Source organism: Nicotiana tabacum, chromosome 13, assembly GCF_000715075.1.
Source record: "Nicotiana tabacum cultivar K326 chromosome 13, ASM71507v2, whole genome shotgun sequence".
NCBI lineage: Eukaryota > Viridiplantae > Streptophyta > Magnoliopsida > Solanales > Solanaceae > Nicotiana > Nicotiana tabacum.
In genome coordinates, this window is record NC_134092.1 from 125,781,599 (window position 1) to 125,799,360 (window position 17,762).

A 17,762-nucleotide genomic window follows, 5' to 3' on the forward strand; every position below is an offset into this window, starting at 1 on the left:
TAATAATGCATAATATATTTTTTATATTAACAGTGTATCTAACTTAAATCCTATCTGTTGAGTGGTAGAAAGATGATGGGCTAAATGCATGGTGGGGTCTTCTCCTTTTTACTTGCTACACTTAGAGGAGAAGTCACCATTTGTTTTTGTTGGAGAGATCATACCAAACAGTACTCTCCCATTGACACTAAACATATATAATCTAAAGTTCTCTTTTCCTTTTCTTTCATTTCATTTCTAGTGGAATGTTCATATACTTAAATTGGACTCCACCTCTATGGAGTCTATTACAAGCAAATGTAGGATATTAAGTGTAAGGAATATATCAAGTGTAACTAACTTTGGATCCAAACGTCTTGCATTGAATTATTCCTTTATAGAATAAGATATTTTCTTTGTACCTCGTGGATATTAATTATAACTTGTGTATAACTTGCAAATGTAGTAAACATTGCACTGTCTTTTTGTTAATGGTGGTGTCCGGTCAACTGACATACACCTCGATTATTTCACTAAGTATCTGCCTTTAGTATAAGTGTCGATAACTGCAAAACTTTATATTATACATGTTAAATGGGGAACTTTATGAATTGAACTTAGCTAGCATTCTAGAACATGCTTATGTTTCGGTTTTATAATTAAGACAAGACTATGTTTGTCTTGAGCCGAGGGTCTATCAGAAACTTCTCTACCCCACAAGATATATATGGGGAAAAATTTGCATATACACTACGGACTTCAAACCTCACTTGTGAGATTTCACCGGGTATGTTAGTTATCCTTAGAATTTTAGAACATCCTCAAAGTACAACTCTTTAGTTAAGACATAAAAACCAGCATATATCCATAGAGTTACACCCAAGATAGCTAAGTACAAAATCAAACTTTTTTTTAATGAAGAAATAAACATTCCAAAAGGTCATGTCCTTGCAAAATTTTCTTGATTGAGTTCTTTGATGTGGACATTTACCCAAGTTTAGGCATTGAGGTAGACAAATGCCTATACATTTGTGGGGACGGAAAAAAACTAACAAACCTAACAAAAAGGTTATATTATCTGGTCCCTAGATGCAGTGAAGTAGAATTAAGTAGTAAAAATAAGTAGGCAGATAGAGTAAAAGTTCATTCTTTTTGCTGAAATTTTGCATTAAATATTTTCTGTCTTTCATTTTCCTTTTCTAATATGAAACAAAGATAGAATACCTAACTGCTAGTCAGTCCAAATTGTCTGAAATATAATCATTAGAACAAAGAAAAGATCAATAAATTTAGTCTCATTTTTGTAGGAAGGTGGCTTCATGAGTAACTATTTTAGGACCTTTTCTCCCTCAAATAACCTTATCTATGTATTGCTAGTATTCCGCATTCTATCTCGTATAAAATAAGACAAGATTCTCGCTAACCAAAAAGGCAGCCCGGTGCACTAAGCTTCCGCTATGTGCAGCGTTCGGGAAATGGCTGGACCACAAGGGTCTATTGTACACAGCCTTACCCTGCATTTCTGCAAGAGATTGTTTTCACGGTTCGAACCCGTGACTTCCTGGTCACAAGGCAGCAACTTTAACAATTACACCAAGGCTCGGCTCCCCTTCAGATTCTCGCTAACCAAACGCTGAATTAGTTTTGCGAAGATAACCTTTTCTTATGCAGCCAACCAAACTTTGTATTAGTTCCCCCCTTGTTTCCAATATTCTAACTCGTAAAGGAGCTCTTAGACATTAGGCATTTGATGGAATAAATTGACAGGAAAATAAATTTTAGGGGATATTCATAGTGAAGTTCCTTCACAAGGTAGGGGTAAGGTCTGCGTACACTTGCCCTGCCCCGACTCCACTATGTGGGATTGTTATTTGTTTGTTGTTGTATTCATAGTGAAGTTAAAAGCAATAGCACACTAAAGGAGAATACTCTAGTGTAGGAAGTCATCTCAATTTTTCATACTTCTTTCTAAAACAATGTAAACATAGACAACTGCCCATTTTTCAACAATGTTTCTGATTTATGTAAAACATGTTCCATACCCTTGCATTTACACACAAAAAAATAAGGTAAAACTCCTGTAGTACAAATAATTCATTTCCTTCTTAAGCCTATTGAAATAACCGAAAAATTGGATTCAACAATGCCATTCCAGAAGAATTAAGGTCGATTAATGAAGCCAAAATCATAGAGGTGGATAGAAATACGATGACAAGGAAAACCCGAGGAATAGAAGCCCTCCGACTGTAGCTACTGTTCGTTGTGAGATCTTCGATGCGAGCATGCTTCCACCTACCACTGCCACTGAAGTACATATAGTGTGTCCTATTGTTGCCCCAACAGCAACACCAATTGCATTTTTATGTGTAGCTAACTGCAGAATGAAGATCATAATCAATTAAACACGTCGCTTGAACTTAAATGACACATATTACTAAGCTAATAAGCCCTGTATGTTTCTGCTTAGCCATATTCTTGCTCGAGACAGTGAATACCTCTATAGCTTCTACTTACCAGTAATCTTCTTTACTTTCCTATTATTATAAGCTAATAATTTCTTGACTTATTAACTATTTTAAAAAATTGCTACAACTTGAAAACCAAGAGATTAACGAGCACGTGAAAACAAAGGTAGCACCCAGCTTTTTGTGAGCCCCAATCAAAAGGAAATAAGAATATCTTACAGCAATTGTTGCTATCTGGCTGCGGTCTCCCCACTCTGCGAGAAAGGTCAAGATAAAAGACTGCACAGACGACAACAAATTAATGTTAGTTATTTTATAAATTTCATAGATTTTAGGATTTTAATTAAGTAATAAACTGATATGGTCGGACCAACAAAATACAACATGTGACACAATTGGAGGAAGCAAAATAATGGGAAATTGGATAGAAATTAGAATGTGGGAACATGTCATTTAAGAGGGAAACGGGGAAATGAAGTAAACTTGAGGAAGATATGTCAGCACTTCCATTCCACATATTTGATGGAAGAAAAAGTAATACTCTCTACGAAATTAAGAGGAAATCGGATTACTTAGATTCCCTCTTATCACAATTTTCTGGTCTATCCATTGGACACACCCTTGAGTGAAATTAAAAAAATAACAGACATTCCTTTGAATGGAACATATATTGAGCTCAAATGCAGATAAATACCTCCAAAAATATGGGTGTGAACAATCTAGAAAAGAATCGCCTGACTGCTGCTTTGCTCTGTCCAGCTTCAAGTTTTTCTTCCACCTGAAAGATTTAATATTCACCAAGAGATCAAATTTACCGGGCAACTCTGGACTAAGAGAAAATCAAAAGTAGTACTCCAGGTTTAAAGAAAGACCATATAGCAATATAAAACATCTCACAATAGAAAGGGGAACATCCATTATCAAAAAAAAAAAAAAAACAATAGAAAGGGGAACATACTTCCTCTATTTCCTTTTTCTGCGAAGCCTTTGAATCTGATGATCTCCATGCAATATAGAGAAGCCGAAGCCCAAAAAAGAGATAAAGAACTGCACAAAAATAGGAAAAATAGAACTTTGTAACTATCTAATCGAATGAAATAAGGATGGGAACGATAGAATCAGTCTTATCCCACAAAATATGCAGAAAATAGGCATGTCAAGAAGAAAAAAACAGAAAAAACGTAGTAGTATTGCAACCCAATAAGAAATCACAATTTACATTATGTTGCATAGAAAGAATGAGTAGCTATTCACTAATTCAATTTTCTACAAAGGAAAAATCAAAAATCTGGCAAGAAACTGGAATAAGAACACCGGAAAAATTACTGTCAGGTTTCAAGTCGAGATCTTAGAGACAGTTATAGAGCCAAAATCAACAGAAAGGTATCACATTGTTAAAGTAAACCGAGACAATTACAGAACAGCAATATGTAAAGTACCAACCTGTAGCTGCACTATTTGTATGCTTCCTTGATATCAAATTTGGCACTATCCTACCAAGTCCAGTAGAAAGTATCTAGTTATATGAAGAAGAGACCTAGAGTTAGTACTAAACATATTTGCACATACTAAAAGTGAGAACTGTAAATGTAGGAGAAATAATTTAACATAATGAAGGGGAGAGAAGTAATGATGTATGTGTGAAGTAACAAAGTATTGAAGGAAGTTCAAATTACTTACAGTCATAACAAACAAAGCGCTGAGTGCACCAGATAAAACGATTGATTTGGGGTGACGCATTGCCATCAGAGCTGCTATTATAAATGTCTCATCACCAATCTAGCAGCATAGCCATCCATAAAACACTTATTAAACAAGAGTAAGGCAATGTTTTGACGACGGCACAGCCAAAATGAATAGTTCATCGCCAAACTGCAGTTTGGTTTGAGAAACAGAAGTGTTCAATTTAAAAGTCACCAACCAGCTATTTTGAAGTAAAAGATTTTCAACAGCTAACCTCATAGTCATCATCACTAATATCGTGAGAAGCAGAAAATCACAAATAACTGATAAGTGTACAACCTTTGTCATGAAGAAAAGCAGACTAACCAGAAATTAACTGCAACGAAATACAGCAGTAGTAAAAGAATAAACTGGCATAGTTACTAACCTCACTGACAAGGATCATCGACAAACTAGCAAAAAAGGCATCAAGAGTGCCAAGATTAGAGTCCAAGTCCAGACCAAGATCAACGGAATCTGGATCATCATCCCTCACAACACCAGACTTCAGTTTCTCAACAATAATCTGCCCAGTAAATAAATGCAAAAACAAACTAAATTAGAAACACGTGTGGTAGAAATGCCAAGCAAGATTGTATAAGCTAGCGATGAGTATTATTTCCCTAATCCCCATTCAAAGACATGTTCCTATTATTTGGAGAAATACCAAAATGTGTAACGCCATTCAATTATTTTATACAACTTTAAAAGTCTCAAAATCAAACTTCATTTTATCTAAATAAATTAAAACTGGATATGGTGTTTTTACAATAAATCTAACTTTCCAATTACTGTTTTAATAGTTTTTTGAGTTGCTGCTTATATAATACACAAGTCAAAAACATATTAAACTCCTCAAATAGTGTCACATTAAAATTTGATGTTCGGTTATTGGTAACCCATTAGTTCTCAAATCATACATAACAGAAGGAACCATTTCTTGTTTGCAGTTCTTTCAATTCTTTATTTAACACACTATGGATCAATTTTTTTTCTGGTCAGCTGGAGCACGGTTCGAAACACGATGGATAATGAGCCCGCCCCCCCTATCCACTCCATGTGAATACCAGACTTTTGTCAAGTGCAGAGTTCGAACTCGTGGCGTGCGCCTAATCAAGACATCACGCGTTTTGCTCTTACTACTAGACCAAAGCCCAGGGGGCCACTACACATCATTTATCAGCAGAGTTATACCAAGGTATCCATTCAATCATATAACTCCCAGCCTATATCGTTTTTGTAGATCTTTTTTCACCTGACTCGATGATACACAGACAACTAAATCACTGATTCGCAGTAACTTTCGAGTATAAAACTGCTGCTCAGACAAAAGCTTATTAAACTAAATTGATACTCTCTCTGATGGATGCTCATGCAGTGCATATAACATGTCACTCTCCGCACCTGGTAAACATGCTTGCATCTAATCTTAGCTCCATCCGACATTGTACTCTATAGCAAGACTAATATTCCACCGCTACACTTCTACTTCAGTAAATATATAGGGTCTTTATAGGGGTATGTCTTTAGTTCTGTATGCATCATATCTCTTTAAGTTTACATCGATTAAGGTTCTACTTCAGTATTTGACACCAAGCTTCAGTAGATATGGAGAAATGAGCAAAAAGTAATCACAAGATCTTCTATTCCACTCTCTGCGTAATCCTATGACATACTACTCCAGCATCAAGGTCGAATGAACTTAGTATATACGCAGTGCGTTCAGCCGAACCTACTGCTTCAAAAAATACAGTTACAGTAGTGGAATTCCAAGCAAAGGCGGATCCAAGATTTGAGCTTTATAAGTTTTGGATTCTAGAACCGCGACCTCAAGTGCTAGCAACTAGGTTCTCAATTTCAATTTTTACATATTTTGTGGATTTCGTTACATATATACAGGGTTTGAGTCATATCTTAAAGCCTACATCTACCCCTGATTCCAAGTCCACTAACTCTAAATTCTGGATCCACCTCTGTGCAGCACTATAATAAGCAGCTGCCAGCAAGGTAAAACAGTAAAAGTAAATGAGCAAAAGACAAACACATACACTCACACACCAAACTAATAATGTACACCTTTCAATGCATAAAAATCACACACATTCAGTAAATTTTCAAAATATCAAACAGATAAAATTGCAAATTAAGCTAAAGTATACTCACTTTACTACGCCTACCCAGATCTTTGAACCGTCCACCTGACTCAACAATTTCAGTTTCATCCACAGCATCCTAAGTAAATCCAAAACAATTAAAAAAATCAAAATTAAAAGGACATCATACATCATTTGCACCCCCAAAATGTTAAAGAACCGATTTTAACACTACCTGAGCAAAAATCAGAGGGGTAGTAATGAGAAGTAAGAGGATCCATATATATTTTGGGTTTAAATGAAAACCCATTTTGTTTCTATTACTGGGTAATTGAGTACAAAGCTCAGTTCTTGAAATTCTTCAAGAAAATGAGCAAATAAGTGGAATTTAAGGGGGAAAGGTGAGGTTTTTATTGAAGGAAATGAAAAGGGTGTTAGTAGATCAAGTAGAGGGAATTGGGATTTGGGATTAACGCGGAAGTTTTATTAATTATTACAAAGGAAAGAGAGAAGAAGGAGAGGAGATCTTGCGGACAAAAGCAAAGCAAAGAGAGTAAAATTGCCAGCAAGACCTCTCTCTCCCCCAAAAGCTGGAAAAGGAAAGTGGGGATCTTGTTTAATGTTTTATTTTGAGAAAGAGAATTAAACCGGTAAATAAACCGGTGCAAGTAGATGTAGGTAAGAAAAACACATGTATGCGTTTATTACTTGTGTTAAACACAGTATATGTATGAGTACGTTTTTAACTTGAAGCGTGTGGTGTGTTTAGTATGACGAAAATTTTTGATTAAAAAGTTATTTTTAAATGTTTGGTTGACAATTTTTTCAACAAATAGAGGAATATAACTTCTCTCATTTGTTGATCTAGGTCATCTTCCTTGTAATATTTTAAATTTTGAATTTACTTTTATTCATCAAATATATAGCCATTATTTTTAATTTTCAATTGAAAATTTCGTTAAAATATTTTTCGAATTGCTTTCACCATTATAGTGCATGTTAGGTTTCGCGAATGAGTGTGAATGGGAAATGGAAGAGATATCTTTTAAATTGCATCTCTTCATCTCACTTTTTCATTGTCTATAAATTTAGAGGCTTATGTCACGTCTTTAGTCTTGAACTAAGCACACGTGCGGCACTTGACAACTTGCTCACGATCCTGCTATGCCAAGTCAGCCTAAAATACTACACTCAAGACTGCTAAGGGAATGTTAGATAAGAAAGCTAAGAGAAATTTGCTAAATGAAATTTTTTATTGTAGAGAACTTGATTGTTTTGCTTGATGAATTACAAATGAATGGTCCCCTTTATATACTAATCTCTGAGGGGCTAGTGTGTAAATATTAATTATTACACAAGTCCCTTATTATTTACAAGTAAGACCCATATCTATTATTCTCTACATAACTAGAATCTTCCAAGGACTTTCCTAGCAAATCCATAGAGTTCTAGGGTCTTTCTTGGGAAATCTTTATATTTCTCTAGAACTTTCCTACAATTTCTAGCCTCTTTCATGTGTAAGCTTTCCATATGGCAAAAATATATGCCAAGTGGTACCTACGTGGCATAATGATGTGCCGGGTCATGACACTCTCCCCCACCTAATTTTGTGCCGCCCTCGGCACAAAGTATCAACACGTACGTGCGCACCTACCTCGCCTTGGAGTCGCCGAAGATCTTTGTCCATTAGCCATGATATCCTATGGAGCGGTTTGCCTTCCCATGTCACAAGGTACTGGTCACCTTTCTTCTTGCTCCGTTTGTACTTTGGATGGCTAGCAATGATGGCCTCGATCCTCCGCCCATCGGATGCCTCTCCTTGCTCTTGGCCTGAATCTCCCCATGACTCGACCAAGTCTAGCAGCTTCTCAAGCATCGGGTCTATGCTTCCACTCTCTATTTGGCTGCCATCTGTGGTCCCACCCTTGCTAGCAAACTTGATCCATCTGCTTTGTGCATTGTCTAAGTTCGATAGTGTGCCATCACTTTGTAACTCTCTATCCTCTTTAACTATGTCCGCCCAACTTTTCTTGCTGCCACCCTGCTTCATTTGCATGGCGCCAAGATAGGCTTTGGAATCCCCTACTTTCGGCTTAGATTCCAAGCGCATCCTCCCAATGTATGAGGTCCCTCCTGTGTCACCCTTGTGTGCCTGAGCAAAATTCCCGATCATTGTTGCAAGTTTTCCCAACTTTGCGCATTCACTTGCCCGATGTGATCCTTTACAGAAGTAGCACCCTCCCTTAGGCACGTACTCGCTACCGTTTTTTGGCCCCTTGCCGTTTCTCTTGGACCTCTATCCATTAAGGGATGGCCCCTTGCCTTTGCCCGTGTATACCTCGGCTATGACTTTCCCCTTGTCCTTGTCATGATCTCCCCCACCCCTCTCAGCATTTTTTTCTTTGGACTTGGCAAGCTCCATCTTGAATTCAACGAGCAACTCGGCTACTGCGGTGGCCTCGTCCACATTGGCTACTTGATGTATTCTTAACTCCTGTTTTGCCCAATTTTGCAACACATCCATGAAGTAGAAGAAATAATCTTCTCGGACAACGATGAGATTTGCAGAATTAAGGTAGTGAATTCGCGCACATACTCCCGAATTATGGCCGTTTGTCGGAGCTCTCTTAGCTTCCGCCTAGCCTCGTACACTACATTCATCGAGTAGAATTGCTCTTCAAATCCTTCTTGAACTACTTTCATGACCCAATCTTGCATGGCCCTTTTTTCCATGTTGGCACACTTCCGACGCCACCCCAGCAAGGCAACCTCGATCAAGTACATTGAGGCGTTGTGTACCTTAACAAATTCGTCATCCTCCTTGACTACCTCAAAGTGCTTGTCCATCCTCCATAGTAAGTCGTCCACCTCGCGTACATCCCGTACACCGCCATACTCCTTTTGCTTAGGGACCTTCACATTTGTCCCTTTTTCAAGTACCACGCCCTTGATAATCCCGATCATGGTTTCCTACAAAGCTTTTTTCTAATAATCTCTTGTATTCTTTCTAATGTTCCTTTTGTAACGACTCGGACGATTATTTTGAGAGTAATAGCCCTGATCCCCTATTTACTGTTTTCCCTGTATTATTTTATGCTTATGTGACTAGCTGGGAGGTTTTATTCTTGGTTTCGGAGTGATTTGGGACACTTAGTCCCTAAAATATAAGCTTAAGTTCTAGGATTTTGATCGTAGTTCGAACTGTGTGAAGACGACTCCGGAATGGAGTTTCGTCAATTCTGTTAGCTCCGTTGGATGACTTTGGACTTAGGAGCGTGTCCGTATTGTGAATTGGAGGTCTGTAGCTGAATTAGGCTTGAAATGGCGAAAGTTGAATTTTTGGGAAGTTTGACCGGAAGTGAACTTTTTGATATTGGGGTCGGATTCCGATTCCGGAAGTTGGAGTAGGTCCGTAATAATATGACTTATGTGCAAAATTTTAGGTCAATCGAACGTGAATTGATAGGTTTCGACATTGGTTGTAGAAGTTTGAAGTTTCAAGGTTCATTAAGCTTGAATTGTGGTGCGATTCGTATTTTTGTTGTTGTTTGATATGATTTGAGGGCTCGACTAAGTTCGTATGGTGTTTTAGGACTTGTTGGTATATTTGGTTGAGGTCCTGGGGGTCTCGGGTGGATTCCGGGTGGTTAGCAGACTAGAAATTGACTTGGGAGTATTGTTGAAACTTTCCAGCTTCTGGTGTCATCGCACCTGCGGTGAGATTGGCCGCAGGTGTGGACACGCACGTGCGAGAGGAAGGTCGCAGATGCGGCCCTAGTCTAGGTAGTGAGTGGTCGCAGGTGCGATATAAGGACCGTAGAAGCGGAGCCGCTCATGCGGAGGTGTGATCGCAGAAGCGAAGAACGAGCTGGTGAGGAGTCCGCAGAAGCGGGCTAGTTCCGCAGGCGTGCAGTCGCAGGTGCGGCCATTTGATCGCAGAAGCGGACCCAGGTGTATTAATTCAAGTCCGCACCTGCGATGAAAATTCCATAGGTGCGGCATCGCAGGTGCGACTGTGTGTCCGCAGTTGCGAGATCACTGGCAGAAAAGGGAAAATTTCGAGGGTTTGATCTCATTTTCACTTTGGGACTTTGAGAGCTCAGATTGAGGCGAAAATTTGAGGAATTTTCAGAGGAAGCTATTGGGTAATGATTCTTAACTCATTTATGGTTATATTCCACTAATCTATCGTTAATTTCATCTTTAAATTAAGGTTTTGGATTGAGAAAATTGGGGAAAAAAAATGTTGGAAAGTTCTTCAACCGAATTTTTGGGTTTTGATTGAGATTTTGGTATCGGATTTGAGTAATTTTGGTATGGGTGGACTCATGGTTGAATGGGTGTTCGTATTTTGTGATATTTACCCGATTCTGAGACATGGACCCGGGTCGACCTTTTGGGGCGATTTTCTAATTTCTTGTTAAAGTTTTGATTTCATAAATTGGACTAGTTTCTTATAGTTATATTTACGGTATGTAATTGCTTTTGGCTAGATTTGGGCCTTTCGTAGTTGAAAAGTCGTGGAAAAAGCATTCTTACTGATTGATTGAGCTTGGTTCGAGGTAAGTGGCTTGCCTAACCTTGTGTGGGGGAAATCCCCTTAGGATTTGGTACTGTTGTGATATTTCTGTGATATGTGAGTGTTGTGTACGCGAGGTGACGAGCGCGTACATAGGCTAATTATTATAAAACCCGGTTTTTACTTAGCAGTAACCTGTTACATCTTAATTGAGTTATACCAGCATGTGTAGTTATCATGTTAGCCTAACTGGGTACCGTTGTGGTGTACTCATGCTACTCTTCTGCACATGTTTTGTGTGCATATCCAGGTACCTCTTACCAGCCCCACTATTAGTTGCGTACTTGTTGTAGCTCCAGAGACTTCAAGGTATATCTGCCAGCGTCCGCAGACCTCGGAATCCCCATCTATCCCTTTCATGTTGTTCCTCCTTTATTTCTTCTAGTTACTGATGTATAGAAACAGTAACACAAATTCTTAGAGCTTGTGACTTGTGATTATCGGGTTTTGAAAATATTGTTATACTCGAGCTGTTGGTTACTTGTACATGCCGAGCGGCATTTTTCTGTTATATTGTTATCTGATGAAAATTAGTTGTTGATTCTGCTTTTATTTCAATTATTTCACAATTGTTAGGCTTACCCAGTTGTAGATACTAGGTGTCGTCATGACATCTTACGGAGGGAGATTGGATCGTGACACCTTTAGTTATAACATTTGCTCTGATACCACGTTGTCACGTCCTTAGTCTTGAACTAAGCACACATGCAGCACTTGACAACTTGTTCACGATCCTGCTATGCCAAGTCAACCTAAAATACTACGCTCAAGACTGCTAAGGGAATGTTAAATAAGAAAGACAAAAGAAATTTGCCAAATTGAAGCTTTTTATTGTAGAGAACTTGATTGTTTTGCTTGATGAATTACAGATGAATGACCCCTTTTATATACTAATCTCGTAGGGGCTAGTGTGTAAATATTAATTATTACACAAGTCTCTTATTATTTACAAGTAAGACCCCTCTCTATAATTCTCTACATGGCTAGAATCTTCCAAGGACTTTCCTAGAAAATCCATAGAGTTTTAGGGTCTTCCTTGGGAAACCTCTATATTTATCTAGAACTTTCCTACAAGTTCTAGCCTTTTTCATGTGTAAGCTTTCCATATGGAAAAATATATGCCAAGTGGCACCTACGTGGCATGATGATGTGGTAGGTCATGATACTTAGCCTCATTTTTCAAAAATAAAAAATCTAAAAATTTCTCCTCTCTTTTTTACATTGTTGGATTATTTTTCCAAATAAATAAAGTGTCAAGTGTGATTTGTTCCGTTTGTTGTGTTCGCTGAAGTTCTGTAATTTCTGTGAGAGTATTTTCAAAATTTTAAAATAGCCATCTGTCTTTTCATTTTACAAGTGTCACGATCCAAAATCCATAAAGGTCGCGATGGCGCCGGACTCCACTGTCAGGCAAGCCAACAATAAATACTTAATTAGGTTCTCATTTTGTTATTTTTGAGATCATATTTTTCTTTAATTAAATAGAAAAAGATGGAGTTTACAAAGTAAATAATAATATTTTCAACAATTTCAACACAAGATGACCCATAATCACCCCAAAATCCGGTGTCACAAGTGCATGAGCATCAATTAGGAAGATAAAATAAAATACAACACCAGTCCAGAATACAAATTAGACAGGAAAATACATAAGTAACTCTGAAGGGGACTCTGCTAGCTGCAGATCGTAGATGAAAATGCAGCTCAGCTAAGTCTCCGCATTTAACCACACCTCTACACCCGCCAGGCTGCTAGTCATATATGCACCTGCATAAAAATATGCACTAAGTATAGTATGAGTATGTAAATCAACGTGTACCCAGTAAGTATCATGCCTAACCCCGAAGAAGTAGTGACGAGGGGTCGACTTCGACACTTACTAGTGGTCCAATAATATCAGGTACGGTAAAGAAGTGAATGAATATGAGACGGAGTAAATATATGAAACAAATAAGTATAAAATACGTAATACAATTTTCCCCTTCACAATTTACTCAGGCTCTCAACTAGCAAGTTCCCTCTCTAACCGGAGCATATATATAGATATAGTGGATTTCATCAAAGAGTTTGTCATAATCCACATCAGGGAAAAACCCTCAGATACACTGGCTTCTTGCCAGACGTTACGCACGATTCCATGAGGATAATATATATATATGGAAAATGTCGAGGCGTACGACCCGATCCAACATAAAAGTAAATTGTGCATTGCCGAGGGTCGAACAGCACGAACCATAGATGCATCTATTAACCTGCCGAGGCGAACGGCCCACTCCCATGAGAGTGTGGTACATAAATCCTGCCGAGGCGAACGGCCCGATCCCATAAGAGTGTAGAAGGAAATACCCCGCTCGCGAATCATACGTGCGACGCGGTCAAATATAAATTTAAGGAAATCTCCCCGCTCTTGGATCATACTTGTGACGCGGTCAAATATACATTCAACATTAAAATCATATCTCTTTCTTGATTCTTTTCAAAATAAGGGAAATTCAGCTTGTAGCTTTTTAAGAAAATTACCCCGCTCGTGAAACATACATGCGACGCGGTTACACATAGATTTCTTAAGCTATTATAGCATTACTCAATCCTTTTCAAAATTTTGAAGTTCAAACGAAACCTTTTAAATCTTACATTCTTTAATTTCAACTCCTTTCAAAACATTTAATAAGCAAACTCAATATCGCTCCCTCTCAAGGCAGACAATAAACATAAATCAATAACAATATCAACAAGGCATGATGTGAGCCTAAAACTATCCGGACATAGGCATAACTAATAGCTACGTACGGACTCTCGTCACCTCGTGCATACGTATCCCCCACAAATAGAAGCACACAATAATTTAGTTCACCTATGGGGTTAATTCCCTCTTACAAGGTTAGAAAGGAGACTTACCTTGCTCTGAAATTTCATAACCGGCTCCAAAGCCACTCTAACACCTCAAACCGATGCACATCGCTCCAAAACTAACCAAACAATGCATAAACCAATAAAAATATACTCTAATGCTCATAACAATTCAATTTACTACAATTCACAACTCCGTTCGAAAAGTAAAAAAAAATTACCCTCGGGCCCACGTGCCCGGATTCCGAAAATTTTTGAAGATAATCATTACCCATAACCTTATGAACTCAAATGTATGATTTATTCCCAATTCCATGCCCAAATTCGTGGTCAAAATCTAAAATACCAAATTCTAGGTTTTCTACCAACAACTCTCACAATTTCTACAAATCTCCATGTTTAAATTTTTATACAAACTATGTATTTAACTTATAATAAGTGGGGATCACTTACCTTGAGCTGCTTGCTGAAAATCTCCCCTTGAAGCTCTTCAAAATCGCCCAGACCAAATGAAAATGGGAGAAGAATGGGCCAAGTCCCATTTTAAAGAAACCCCTTTGTCCAGCGACATTTTCGCACCTGCGGCTCTTAGGCCGCTTCTGCGGAACTCCATCTGTATCTGCGGCCCTTGCCGCTTTTGCGGCTACTGACATCGCACATGCGCCATCGCAGGTGCGCAAATTCCTTCCGCTTCTACGGTTCTCAACAGCCTTGGCTCCTTCTGCTTCTGCGAGCCATCTCCCGCACCTGTGGGCTCGCACCTGCGTCCCTCTTCACACAGGTGCGGCTACACCAGATACCCAGCTGCTTCAGCTCTTCTTCAAATTCAAATTTGATCCGTTAACCACCCAAAATCACCCGAGGCCTCCGGGACCTCAACCAATTATACCAACAAGTCCCAAAACATATTACGAACTTAGTCGAGCCTTCAAATTATATCAAACAATATCGAAATCAAGAATCGCACCCCAATTCAAACTTAATGAACTTTGAAATTTCAACTTCTACAATCGATGCTGAAACCTACCAAATCACGTCCGATTGTCCTCAAAATTTGCACACAAGTCATAATTGACATTACATACCTACTCCAACTTCCGGAATCGAATTCCGACCCCGATATCAAAAAGTCCACTTCCGGTCAAACTTCTCAAAACCTTCAAATTTCTAGCTTTAGCCAAATGACTCCAAAATGACCTACGGACCTCCGAATCCATTTTCGGACGCGTTCCCAATACCAAAATTACCATATGGACCTATTCCCAGACTCATAATCCCAAACGGACATCGATAGTATTGAAATGCACTTCAACTCAAATTAATGAAATTCTTCCAAAATGCCAACTTCCATAATAGGCGCCGAAACGCTCCCAGGTCATCCAAAACCCGATCCGAACATATGCTCAAGTCTAAAATCATCATACGAACGAACCTTCAAATCTCGATTCCAAGGTCATTTACTCAAAAATCACACATTAGTCGATTCTTCCAACTTAAGGCTTTCGAAATTAGAATTTTCTTTCCAAATCAACTCTGAACTCCCTGAATCTCAATTCCGACTACGCGTACAAGTCATAATACCTGAAGTGAAACTACTCAAGGCCTTAAATCGCCGAACGACGCGCTGGATCTCAAAACGACCAGTCGGGTCATTACAACAAGTGTCTTATCTATTTCCAAATGACTTCTTGCATGAAGCCTTAAAACTAAGCGTTGAAGGGCTTTGACAAGAGGCTATGCAAATCTACCATATGTCTTCATGCATGGAAGACTAGGTACACTTGTTAATGTTGAAGCCAATTGGACTAATATATTTGGACAAGTGTTAAAAGACTTTCCACACTTGTCATACATGCAACCTCTCTAATTGCCTATAAATAGGTTGTGGATTACCCATCATTCTTACTCAATTCTCAACCGAGAATTCATCTTGTTAGTCATGACTTCCTTCCTACAATCATTACCTATTATTATTAGTTACTCTCTCCAATTTTCTGAACCTGCTGGATTTATCATTTAATTTTTCTGATTCTTGTATCCTCTAAGTAAATAGAGGTAGGCTTGTTTAATCCTGAGAAAATATTTTACATTGCTAAAATAGTTTCTTAGGATAGTGCCCAATACGACTCAAGTCAATCCGTGTATCTATATTTGCTAACAAGTATTATTGCATTATTATTGTTATTTTCCCGGTGCTATTTCCCTACAATTTTGATTGTCAGTATTACAGAATAGTTTTTCCGTTCTATTCTAGGAGGAAGTCATCCATAACCTTGGGCAACAATGAGGGGATTAAATTCCTTAAGGACACACAAGCAACTTGTGGGCTCAGAAATTATTTTATGTTTTATTTTATTGAACTAACATTTCTTTACTTCTCTGATTTTTTAGTTTTGATCACAGATTACTAACGATCTTAAGGAATTTAATGTGATAGGAAGAAGATAAGAATGTTTAATCTTCGAAAGACACTTAGTGCATCACTGGTAATCGAGGCTACGTTACTGATGGTCTTTTGACGAAAGTCATATCACAATCGGCAAATCCAGAAAAGACGATGGCATGTTGCCTTTAGTCATTATTTTGTTGCTTGATTTCTTTGTCTCAGTTTGATTAAAAATCATGTGATCAACTGATTAAGAAAAAAGGGGGAAAATGTGGTTGCACTGATAAGTGGCATTGAAGGAATGATATTCCAAAAGTAATTATGTCCTTATATAAATAGGACTCTTTTGATATTTCATGGGAACTTTGTCATGTGGTGGAGAGAAGTCTTCTCACAAAAGACATCGACACATTAAAGTACAAATGTGGGATCTTGCGCTTTATAATACAATTCACATAAGAATTTAATTATAGATTCTTGGTCCAAAGTTGAACCAGAATTATAATATTAATGTGGCTTTGGTTATCCAACACTGGAATATAGATAGAAAACCCACATTTGTATGAATGCTAAAGTATTCGGGACAACCTTCTAAAGGGATCAAACGTTTACGGTTCGAAAAGTTGTAACATTTGGATAAAAGGTTTTGGGAAATCGTATTGTCATAAATTCTTTATTTACAAATATCCGCAGATTTCTATATGTTACAAAAATTATGCTTAGAATAGTTTTCTTTTTTATATCTGTTACAAAAGAAAAACTGAAATTAAAAATTCGTATAAAGTTTTCTTTGTTAACTTTATTCTCACCATGGTTTATATATGTGAGAGTATATATTTGCGGCAGTCTAAATTTTTCTGCAGAAAATTATATTAATTGCTTTTAATTTAGTAGTTGTTTATGTGCTATACATATGTTAGTTTGATAAGATAAATATATCAAACTGTTAAAGTGTGTATGGATTACAATGGTTTAGTTAGAAAGGAAGATTAAATTTTTGTGATTTTATACCTCTGGTTTAGGAGACTAAAATCTTCGTGATTTTTTACTCTTGTTTAGAGATTAAAATCTGCGTGATTTTCTGCGCATTCATTGAGATTAAAGTCTTAGTGACTTTCTACTCATTTTGGAAATTAAAATCTTAGTGATTTTCTACTTCAAATTATTACTCGATTTGAAGATTAAAAAATAATATTCACCGTTTATTAAATTTGGTTGTATCATATATTACACGGTTTGAAAATTAAAAACTTCACCATTTTCTAAATCTAACTGGGTCAGATATTATTCGGTTTGAAGATTAAAAACTTTACCGTTTATTAATTATGGCTTTGTCGTGATACAAACAACAATTCATGTGGTTGACTCTACAAAGTAGTAGTGGCGGTGAATGTGAATTACCTTTTGAAGAAATATGTTTGGAATATGGTATTATTTATCAAACGACACCCCCTCAGTCACCGAAATCCAATGAAATTGCATAAAGAAAAAATAAAACGTTAAACGAGATGATGAATACCTTGTTGATAAGTTCTGATTTACCCTAGAACTTGTAGGGGGAAAGTCATTCTTATAGATAATCGAATACTCAGTCGATTTCCCCGTAGCAAGACGCAATCTATTCTATATGAAAAATTGAATGGAAGAAAGCCGAACTTAAATATTTTAAAGTGTGGGGGTGCTTAGCT

General features: G+C 37.6%; 1 protein-coding gene across 1 annotated transcript; it reads right to left on the reverse strand.

Annotated features, from left to right (window-relative positions):
• Window positions 1-1,978: 1,978 nt before the first annotated feature.
• On the reverse strand, window positions 1,979-6,958 carry LOC107808146 (GDT1-like protein 3). Its single transcript, XM_016632644.2, has 9 exons — window positions 6,495-6,958; window positions 6,330-6,398; window positions 4,555-4,692; window positions 4,125-4,223; window positions 3,888-3,960; window positions 3,403-3,491; window positions 3,139-3,222; window positions 2,664-2,723; window positions 1,979-2,353 (listed from the first exon to the last, which is right to left on the reverse strand). Exons 1-9 carry the CDS (start codon window positions 6,567-6,569, stop codon window positions 2,165-2,167), a joined length of 876 nt encoding a protein of 291 aa, XP_016488130.1. The 5' UTR covers window positions 6,570-6,958; the 3' UTR covers window positions 1,979-2,164.
• Window positions 6,959-17,762: the final 10,804 nt, after the last annotated feature.